An 11138-nucleotide genomic window follows, 5' to 3' on the forward strand; every position below is an offset into this window, starting at 1 on the left:
GCTCCCCCACCCCTAGCCTGGCCGAGTGGCCTCCTGGTCTGCTCCCCCACCCCTAGCCTGGCTGAGTGGCATCCAGGTCTGCTCCCCCGCCCCTAGCCTGGCTGAGTGGCATCCAGGTCTGCTCCCCCACCCCTAGCCTGGCCGAGTGGCCTCCTGGTCTGCTCCCCCACCCCTAGCCTGGCTGAGTGGCATCCAGGTCTGCTCCCCCGCCCCTAGCCTGGCCGAGTGGCCTCCTGGTCTGCTCCCCCACCCCTAGCCTGGCTGAGTGGCATCCAGGTCTGCTCCCCCACCCCTAGCCTGGCTGAGTGGCATCCAGGTCTGCTCCCCCGCCCCTAGCCTGGCCGAGTGGCCTCCTGGTCTGCTCCCCCACCCCTAGCCTGGCTGAGTGGCATCCAGGTCCGCTCCCCCACCCCTAGCCTGGCCGAGTGGCCTCCTGGTCTGCTCCCCCACCCCTAGCCTGGCTGAGTGGCATCCAGGTCTGCTCCCCCGCCCCTAGCCTGGCCGAGTGGCCTCCTGGTCTGCTCCCCCACCCCTAGCCTGGCTGAGTGGCATCCAGGTCTGCTCCCCCACCCCTAGCCTGGCTGAGTGGCCTCCTGGTCTGCTCCCCCACCCCTAGCCTGGCTGAGTGGCCTCCTGGTCTGCTCCCCCGCCCCTAGCCTGGCTGAGTGGCATCCAGGTCTGCTCCCCCACCCCTAGCCTGGCCGAGTGGCCTCCTGGTCTGCTCCCCCACCCCTAGCCTGGCTGAGTGGCCTCCTGGTCTGCTCCCCCACCCCTAGCCTGGCTGAGTGGCCTCCAGGTCTGCTCCCCCGCTGCTATGTTTGACAAACATACTGGAGTTTTTTTGAGAATATAACTGATAGAATAGATAAGGGAGAACCAGTGGATGTAGTGTATTTGGATTTTCAGAAGGCCTTTGATAAAGTCCCACATAAGAGGTTTGTGTGCAAAATTAAAGCACATAGGATTGGGGGTAATGTACTGGCATGGATTGAAATTTGGTTAACTGACAGGAAACAGAGAGTGGCAGACAGTGACTAGTGGGGTACCACAGGGATCAGTGCTTGGGCCGCAGCTATTCACAATATATATAAATAAAGGATTTAGATGAAGGAACCAAATATAATATTTCCAAATTTGCTGGTGACACAAAACTAGGTGGGATTATGAGTTGTGAAGAGGATGCAGAGAGGTTGCAAGGCGATTTAGATAGGTTGAGTGAGTGGGCAAACACATGGCAGATGCAGTATAACGTGGATAAATGTGAAGTTATCCACTTTGGTGGGAAAAACACAAGGACAAAGTATTATTTAAATAATGATGGCTTGACAAGTGTTGATGTACAGAAGGACCTGGGTGTCCTTGTACACCAGTCATTGAAAGCAAACATGCAGGTGCAGCAAGCAGTTAGGAAGGCAAATGGTATGTTGGCCTTCATTGCAAGAGGATTTAAGTACAGGAGCAAGGTTGTCTTACTACAGTTATATAGGGCCTTGGTGAGACCGCACCTGGAGTAGTGTGTGCAGTTTTGGTTCCCTTACCCATGAAAGGATATACTTGCCATAGAGAGAGTGCAGTGAAGGTTCACTAGACTGATTTCAGGGATGGCAGGACTGTTGAATGAGGAGAGATTGGGTCGACTAGGCCTGTATTCACTAGAGTTTAGAAGAATGAGAGAGGATCTCACTGAAATGTTTAAAATTCTGACTGGGTTGGATAGACTGGATGTGGGGAGGTTGTTTCCCCTGGCTGGGAAGTCTAGAACAAGGGGCCACAGTCTCAGGATCACTGAGGAAAATTGAACCCATAGTACTGGAGAAATTAATGGGACTAAATGGCAACAAATCCCCTGGACCGGACAACCTGCATCCTAGGGTTTTAAAAGAGGTAGTTGCAGAGATAGTGGATGCACTGGTATTAATCTTACAGAATTCCCTAGATTCTAGAACAGTCCCCAAGGATTGGAAGATAGCAAACATAACTCCACTATTTAAGAAAGGAGGAAGAGAAAAAACGAGGAACGGCCAGTTGGATTGACATCAATAGTAGGCAAAATATTAGAATCTATTATTAGGGATGTGGTAACAGGGCACTTAGAAAATTGCAATATGATTAGGCAGAGTCAACATGGTTTTATGAAAGGGAAATCATGTTTGACAAACCTGTTAAGAGTTTTTTGAAGATGTAACTGGTAGGATGGATTAAGGGGAACCAGTGGATATAGCGTATTTGGATTTTCAAAAAGGATTCAATAAGGTGCCACACAAAATGGCAGTAACGGGCCTTATCAGCCCCAAAAAGTCTTACTACAATTATACAGGGCATTGGTGAGGCCATAACTGGAGTACAGTGTACAGTTCTGGTTTATCTAAGGAAAGACATACTTGCCTTAGAGGGAGTGCAACGAAAATTCATTAGACTGGTTCCTGGGATGAGGGGATTGCCCCATGAGGAGAGATTGAGTAGACTATATTCCCTAGAGTTTAGAAGAATGAGAGGTGATCTAATTGAAACATATAAAATTTTAAGGGGCTTGACAGGGTTAATGCTGAGAAAATGTTTCCCTTGACTGGGGAATCTACAACACGGGGTCACAGTCTCAGAGTAAGGAGTCGGCCATTTAGGACTGAGATGAGGAGAAATTTCTTCGCTCAAAGAGTTGTGAATCTTTGGAATTCTCTGCTCCTGAGTTGTGGCTGCTCAGTCGTGAGTATATTCAAGACAGAGGTCAATAGATTTTGGGGAATTACGGGATATGGAGCTAGTACGGGAAGGTGGTGTTGAGGTGGAAGATCAGCCATGATCTTGTTGAATGGCGGAGCAGGCTTGAAGGGCCAAATGGCATACTCTAGCTCCTATTTCTTATGCTATGTTTTTTTTTAAAAAAGAACCTGTAGATAGTACAAAAGATCTTCAAAACATTTACCAGGAGTATACTTTGAAGAAAAATGTTGCTTGAAGCTCCTACTAATTGTGAATGTTATTGTAAAGTCCTGTCCCCTCAGTACAGATTCACACGAGGCATGTAGTGAAGTCAAGGTCACTCTGGACCTGCACCTTTTATTTCACAGCTTTGGAATGCTGCACATGCCTGAGACCTGTCCTTATATACCTGTCTCTTGCAAGTGCACCCCCGGTGGCAAGGTATGCTGGTGGTTACAGGTCATATCTTATTACAGTCATGTATAGCATGTTGGGATACAGTTATATATAATAAAAGATACATGACATCACCCTCCCCAAAGGTCTTATTGTCTTTATAAGTTCAGTCTCTCAGGTGGTCTACGCTCTTGCGTGGAGCGTCTGAGTTGTGGTTCAGTTGTTTGCCTTGGTGTCTGTTTTTCTTTGGGTGTGGTTGCTGGTATCTCGCCTGGGCTGTCTGTTTCGATTGGTGTGATTGTTGTTGACTCACCTGGGCTGTCTGTTGGGATTGCCCTTTCCTCAGGTTGTTCCCTCTGTCTGTCCACCAGGTGTGGTGCGGGTTCCACATTGTAGTCTGCCTCTGATTCCGCAGTGCTGTTGGTAAATCTGCTTTTGACTTGGTCTACATGCCTCCGGCAGGTTTTGCCATTGTCCATTTGTACTACCAGTAGCCTGTTTCCTTCCTTGCCCGTTACTGTCCCTGCAAGCCATTTGGGACCCCTGCCATAGTTTAGTACAAACACTTTGTCCCCTTTCTCATTCCATCTCCCCCTCGAATTTCTGTCATGGTAGTCAGTCAGCTTACGGCGCTTTGCCTCAACAATTTCGTGCATGTCTGGGAGGATTAATGAGAGCCTTGTTTTTAAAGTCCTTTTCATCAACAGTTGCGCGAGGGGGATCCCAGTCAGTGAGTGCGGACGAGATCTGTATGCCAACAGCAGTCGCGACAGGCAACCCTGCAGTGTGGGACCTTGGATTTTAAGCATGCCTTGTTTAATGATTTGCACTGCTCTCTCTGCCTGGCTGTTGGAGGCCGGCTTGAACGGTGCCGTCTTGACGTGATTTATGCCGTGGTCAATTATAAAATCTTGGAATTCTGCGCTGGTGAAGCACGGACCAGTCACTGACTAATATGTCAGGGATTCCGTGCGTTGCAAACATGGTTGCGAGGCTCTCCACAGTGGTGGAGGTTGTGCTCGAGTTTAAAATGGTGCATTCGATCCACTTTGAAAATGCATCTACAACGACGAGGAACATTTTGCCCATGAATGGGCCCGCATAGTCGACGTGCACCCGCGACCATGGTTTGGTAGGCCAGGGGCTCAGTGGAGCCTCCCTGGGGGCATTGCTGAGTTGGGCACAAATGGTGCACCTTCGGACGCAGAGCTCCAAGTCCGCGTCAATACCAGGCCACCAGACGTGGGATCTGGCTATGGCCTTCATGAGAACGATCCCCAGGTGCTCGCGATGGAGCTCCCGGACAAATGCCTCTCTACCTCGCAGAGGCATGACTACTCGGCTGTCCCACATCAGGCAGTCTGCTTGTAGTGATAGCTCATGCATGCGCCTGTGAAAGGATTTTAATTCCTCGGGGTAGGCATCACGAGCCCCTGCCCAGTCACCGGTTAGGACACATCTTTTTACTAAGGATAACGTAGGGTCGCTGGCTGTCCAGGCTCTGATTTGGCGAGCCGTCATGGGCGAACCTGTGGACTCAAAGGCATTGATTGCCATGACTATCTCACAGTCCTGTTCGTCAGACCCTTCCATGGTCGCCAGGGGTAGCCTGCTGAGCGCGTCGGCACAGTTGTCTGTGCCTTATGGTATAGTCGTAGGACGCCAGCATGAGTGCCCACCGTTGAATTCGCACTGAGGCGTTGGCGTTTATTGCCTTGCTCTCGGATAGGAGGGACGTGAGGGGCTTGTGGTCTGTTTCTAACGTGAACTTGGCCCCGAAAAGGTATTGGTGCATTTTTTGGCACCGTACACGCATGCGAGTGCCTCCTTCTCTACCATTCCGTACCCGGGCTCTGCCCGCGAAAATGACCTGGAGGCATAAGCTATGGGTTGTAATTTGCCCGCACTATTGACATGTTGCAAAACGCACCCGACCCCATACGCTGACGCATCGCATGTGAGAACTAGCTTTTTACCTGGGTCAAAGAAAGTCAAAACACTGTTGGAACACAGAAGGTTGCGTGCCTTATTGAAGGCGCGTTCCTGGGCGTCCCCCCAAAACCAATCGCACCCCTTCTTGAGTAGCACGTGGAGAGGCTCCAGCAGCGTGCTTAAGTTCTGCATAAAGTTCCCAAAGTAATTGAGTAGCCTGAAAAAGGCGCGCAGTTCTGAGACATTCCGAGGCCTGGGTGCCAGGCGAATTGCTTCTGTTTTGGACTCTGTTGGGCGGATTCCATCAGCAGCAATCCTTCTGCCCAAAAATTCAACCTCAGGTGCGAGAAACAGGCACTTGGATTTCTTGACTCGTAGGCCTACCCGATCCAACCGCTTTAGTACTTCCTCCAAATTACAGAGATGGGAGTCGGTGTCCCTGCCCGTGATAAGTATGTTGTCTTGAAATACAACCGTCCCCGGGATGGACTTGAGCAAACTCTCCATGTTGCGCTGGAATATGGCAGCTGCCGACCTGATGCCGAATGGGCATCGATTGTACATGAAAAGGCCTCGATGTGTGTTGATGGTGGTGAGTAGCTTGGATTCCTCGGTCAATTCTTGCGTCATATACGCAGATGAGGGGTCAATTTTGAGAAAAGTTTACCTCCAGCCAATGTGGCAGTCCTCCGCTCTGGGCAGCGGGTACTGGTCCTGTAGGGAGACTCTGTTAGTCCCCACAGATTCGTATGGATCCATCAGGCTTCATGACTGGGACGATGGGACTTGCCCAGTCGCTAAATTCCACAGGTGATATAATGCCTTCCCGCAGAAGCCTGTCTAGTTCGTGTTCAATCTTTTCCCTCATCACATAGGGTACAGCTCTGGCCTTGTGATGGACCGGTCTAGCATCCTATGTGATGTAGATTTTGACTTTGGCCCCTTTGAAAGTGCCCACACCTGGCTGAAAGAGATGTTCAAATCGCTTTATAACTGTTGAACAGGAGGTCCGTTCCTCTAATGACATGGCATGGATATCATCCCATTTCCAGTTTAGTTTTGCCAGCCAGCTTCTCCCCAGTAGTGCTGGGGGTCTCCGGGGACAATCCACAGGGGAAGTCGGTTCACTGTTCCTTTGTGTGTGACAGAGAGCATGGCGCTGCTGAGGGCTGGTACGATTTCTTTGGTATAGGTCCTTAGTTTGGTGTCGACCCTTGTGAGTTTTGGTCTGTCTCTTTTATGCGGCCACAGTTGTTCAAATTGTTGAGCGCCCATGAGAGATTGACTCGCTCCTGTATCCAGCTCCATGTTGACAGATATCCCGTTGAGTAGGACCCTCATCATTATAGGAGGCGTCCTGTCGTAGGAGCAGCGGCCATTGATCGTGCTGACCCGCTGTACATCGGTGTCCCGGATACTGTCCCCACCATCTTCTGGTCCGCTTTTCGACCCATCCGATTCGTATACCAGCAGATCTGCCGTTTTTTTGCACATGCGGGCCAAATGCCCTGTATATTCACAGTTGCTGCAAACAGCCTGCTGAAATCGACATTCCCTTGACGAGTGCCCACCCCCACACCTCCAGCACAGACTGCTTGCAAAGAATGAGCTGCGTCTGGCTGATCTCTCTTGAGCTTCTTTCAGTTTGTAGTTGATTGCTCTCATTGTGGGTTGATGAGGTGTGAACGGCCGTTCCTATGGCCCTTGATGGCTTCTGTTGCCAATGCTTGCTGTCGAAAGCCTGTTCTGCCGGTTTTGTCTGTGTGTGGGGGTAGCAGCTTTTCTAATGCTGTGAACTCCTTGTTCCATTATTTCGTTAGTTGTCGTACCTGCATTGTAAATCAACCTCGTTTCTTCTTCCCCTACCAAGAATGTCTGTGCAACCAGTGCTGCTGCCTCTAAGGTCAGGTTCTTGGTCTCTATGAGCTTTCGGAATATGCCTGCGTGGCCTATTCCTTCAATGAAAAAGTCTCTCAGCATTTCTCTCCTCAGTTCATCGGAGAACTCACATAAACTAGCCAACCTCCGAAGTTCCGCCACAAAGTCGGGTATACTCTGGCCCACACAGCGTCTGTAGTTGTAGAACCTATGTCTGGCCATGTGTAGGCTGCTCGCTGGCTTCAGGTGGTCTCTTACCAGTGTGCTCAATTCTTCAAACGACTTGCTTGCTGGTTTCTCAGGTGCCAACAGATCCTTCATTAAAGCGTATGTTTTTGAGCCACAGCTGGTCAAGAGATGGGCTCTTCTCTTGTCTGCCATATCGTCGCCTAACCAGTCTTTGGTTACAAAGCTTTGCTGGAGCCTTTCTATAAAGTCCTCCCAATTTTCTCCCGCATTGTAATTTTCATCTGATCAGTTGTTCGCCATTCTGTGGATTCTGTAATCCCGTAACCCGTTGCCACTGTAAAGTCCTGTCCCCTCAGTACAGATTCACACGAGGCATGTAGTGAAGTCAAGGTCACTCTGGACCTGCACCTTTTATTTCACAGCTCTGGAATGCTGCACTTGCCTGAGACCTGTGCATATATACTGTCTCTTGCAAGTGCACCCCCGGTGGTAAGGTATGCTGGTGGTTACAGGTCATATCTTATTACAGTCATGTATAGCATGTTGGGATACAGTTATATATAATAATGTAAGATACATGACAGTTATAGTAGCAATACCGAGCCTGTCCCAATGTTGATCTAATAAAAATGAACAACTTAATAAAATTGGTCATTATTGTTTCCTTCTCATGCCCAACCTGCTCTCTAATAAATAATGGGTCATAATTTGCAGCCCCTACAGGAGCGTGCGAGGTGTGCACGCGTCCCATAAGGGCCACTCAATTCAGGGTTTAGGCATGCGTTGTGCATGCGCTAAAACCTGGAACTTGCTATCTGTCAAGAATTCTCCTGACAGATTGCCGCATCCCTGGGAAAAGGGCTTCCGCGGGCAGAGAGTCGGGCTATTTGTCCAACTTCTGCCCAACGAATGTCCGTAAAATTCTTACGCCTGGTAAAAGCTGGCATAAGGCCTGCTTTTACCAGCATAAGAGTTTAAAATAACATACAAATAAAATGTGATCAATCATTTATACATTAAAAACCCTGTGCAATAAGGTAAGTTTATTTTTAGCCCCGCTAAAACATACACATTTTTGTTTTAAATATTTAATTAAATGCCATTTTAATTCATTTTAAACATGTAATGATTAAAAAATTTTTATTTAATGTCTAGAGGTATTTTGGGGGGTATTAATATAGGGAATTAATTGATTAGTTGAGCCGGCCCATGTGATCGCAGGGACGCTTGCGAACCACAAGCGCCCCTGGGATAAGTGGGCCTCTATGCAGGTCAACGCCTACAGGCCCAGGAGTGCAAGTTTCCATGGATCCCAAGGCAGAAGGTAAGTTCTTAGATTTTTTGTTGGTCGGGGGCTTCCTGCGGGAAGCTTCCGACCGCAAATTCAGCTCCATTGTTTGATATTAACAACAGAAATAACCCAACTTTAAAAAAAAAAGCAATTGCTGATGTACAGAAAATTTTCACTGCATTTTGTTGTTGTTTTCGTATCTTCGCACTTGTGAAGCAGTGGAATGATTCACAGGCTGATTAACAGTCTGACAAGCCGCGATGTCAACGTTCCTTCCATGGCCATAACCACCTTTTTATACCAGTGCATAGGGTGGGAGGGTTTTACGGGCTCCCACAATACATACGATTACTTACTTTACAGTATGTAAATTAAGCTGATTATTGCTGATTATTTTGTATTCTTTTGCGTAACAAAATATTGCAGTTATAAATGCCATTATTTTAGGTCAACACCACATTTTGCCATCCGGTACTTTCCTGCCTATCGGATAGGGCAGATGTATCCTGGGCAGCCTCCAGTGCAGAGCATCTCAGTGAAAGATACTTATTAATCCTGGGGACGCATAAAGATGCAAAGTTTTGATCATGGGAGATGTATGTCTGATTATGAAAACAGCATTTGCTGTGAACATGAATAATAAAATTAGGAGAGCCTGAACTGTAATAGCAAAACATTACCAATATTACAAGGAACTACACATAATGCACATATTCCAGAATCTCATCTCCTAATAATCATGTCCCACCTTATAATCCTCAGCATCCGGATATTGGTCCATTTCCAGCAGCCTCTTAAACTTTTCTTCTTCGACATCTGCTTTGATCCAATTTGTACCCAAGTGTCCTTTCACATGTCCTGTCACAGCTTCATGTTCTTTTGCAAGTTGCTGCAATTGCATTTATAATACAATAGCATGGAGTTATATAGTAAGCAAATAAAAAGTTTTTAAAAAAATCTGTACATTTTTATGGTTTAGTTTGATTATTGAAACTGGGGATATTGACCCAGAGAATGTATATATACCATATGGTATATAGAACATAGCCAATCTCTCAAATATTAAAAATATCATTCAAGTGTTTTAGATAGTAAGAATACATTCTTTTTTCAGGCATTTTCTTTTTAAAATGGGATTATGCTTCAAGGATAACAAAGTCTACAGTACATATAGGAACTACATTAACTGACCAGCATGTAATGAAGTGCTCTGATCCAAGTTTTGAATTTCACAAAAATTTAAAATATACATTTATTCAGAAGGAGGTAACTGGAGAACGCTCAGTATTAAGCCTTTTATCTAGATAATTGTTTTTAAAAAAAAATAATTAATTCTGGCCTAATATTTAATTTCTTTGCCATACTCATACTTCTTGACATACTTTATAGTGAATGTGGTCGATATGAGTATTACATACTTGCTCAAATATTCTTTTTTGCGTCTCCAGTTCCATATTTCTCACTTCAACGTCCTGAATTAAGGCAGCAGTTTCCATGCCCCGGAGAGCAATCTTAAACCAAAAAAAGACAACTTTTTGTACTTTAATTAAATACACTTGAGCACAAACACACATGAGGTTTTGGGTGGTGGTGGGGGTGGGGGGGGGGGGGGTGTTCAAGCCTGAGTTTCCCTACAGGATGAGTTTCTGATCTCAGCCAGGTCATTGTGGGGAGCTGATACGGTGCTTTTTTCACAGGCAGGAAAGGAAAACCTGATGAAACAGCAGTCCAGTTTGCTGTGGTGCATCTACTGGAAGCAGATTACTAAATAGTCCTCTTAATTGGACTTGATGAATGGTGTGGGCAGAAAATGATACAAAATGCACAATTCAAAATAAATTTAGGAAAGTATCATACAAGGAACTTATTGGGGAAAAGAAAGTTTTCTTTAGGTAGAATATCACTATCACTGTATAACATCATGTTTACAAGGGGAGAAGACCAGATTTGTAAATGGTTCTGGTAGTAAAACCACAGCGAGCTGACCTATTGACAGCAGACTCCAAACAGCCAAGTCAACTAATATTTACACTTGCATTCAGGTCCACGGAGTCTGTAAAAAAAAAAAGAGACAGCAGCTGCTCTTGGGCTGCTCGTATACTTTTTTGTATCTGGTTATAGAGTGGCAAAGACTTGGAAGCAAGTTAGCAACCTGTCCATGGGCAATCAGGAGTTGGAAAATGGAGGGAAAAAGCACAATGTTGCATACTAAAACTTTACACAGACCAACAAAATATTCTAGAGATAAAGTTTCTTACAAATTAATATTAACTCGTAGGAATTTTGCAGGAATAAAAGCTAGACTTGAATCACACAGACCTTCCTGTCAATCTCATCATCAAGCCTCCTTAATTCAGATTTCTGTTCTTCCTGCTGATGTTTCAGGAAGCGCCTGTGTGCTGCATCTAAGACTTGAAGTTCTTTTACCTTCAATTCACGCTTCACAGCAGCAAGTCTTCAAGGGAAGTAATATAATATTCAATAAGGGAAAACACTAGCTAGACCCCCATACTTTTCAGCAGATTAATGTTAGAAGTACATTAAAAATCAGCATTTTGATTGGTTACTTGCCACTCATTACGAATTTGTCCATTTGCTTTCAGCAAGGAATAAATAAGAACTTAACTTCATCCTTATTGAAATCAATGCGGAATTAGTAACACGAATAGACTAAATAGCCTACTCAAGCATCAGCCTTGACTTAGTGGGTAGCATTCTTGCCCCCAAGCCAGAAGGTTGTGGGTTGAAGACC

At 46.3% G+C, this 11138-nt stretch overlaps 1 protein-coding gene across 3 annotated transcripts in view; it reads right to left on the minus strand.

The window, feature by feature from the left end:
• tbc1d31 (TBC1 domain family, member 31) overlaps positions 1 to 11138 on the minus strand; it is a 92676-nt gene that overhangs the window by 18482 nt on the left and 63056 nt on the right. For 2 of the 3 annotated variants that reach the window (XM_070888719.1, XM_070888713.1), the window contains 3 exons: positions 10706 to 10841; positions 9805 to 9897; positions 9135 to 9275 (listed from right to left, as the gene is read on the minus strand). In XM_070888719.1, the coding sequence (XP_070744820.1) occupies positions 9135 to 9275; positions 9805 to 9897; positions 10706 to 10841 (370 nt within the window). Of the gene's footprint in view, positions 1 to 7475; positions 8942 to 9134; positions 9276 to 9804; positions 9898 to 10705; positions 10842 to 11138 lie in introns of those variants that run through there. The other variant, XM_070888727.1, reaches the window with a different exon arrangement.

The sequence above is a fragment of the Pristiophorus japonicus genome, chromosome 1 (genome assembly GCF_044704955.1).
Source record: "Pristiophorus japonicus isolate sPriJap1 chromosome 1, sPriJap1.hap1, whole genome shotgun sequence".
Lineage (NCBI taxonomy): Eukaryota > Metazoa > Chordata > Chondrichthyes > Pristiophoridae > Pristiophorus > Pristiophorus japonicus.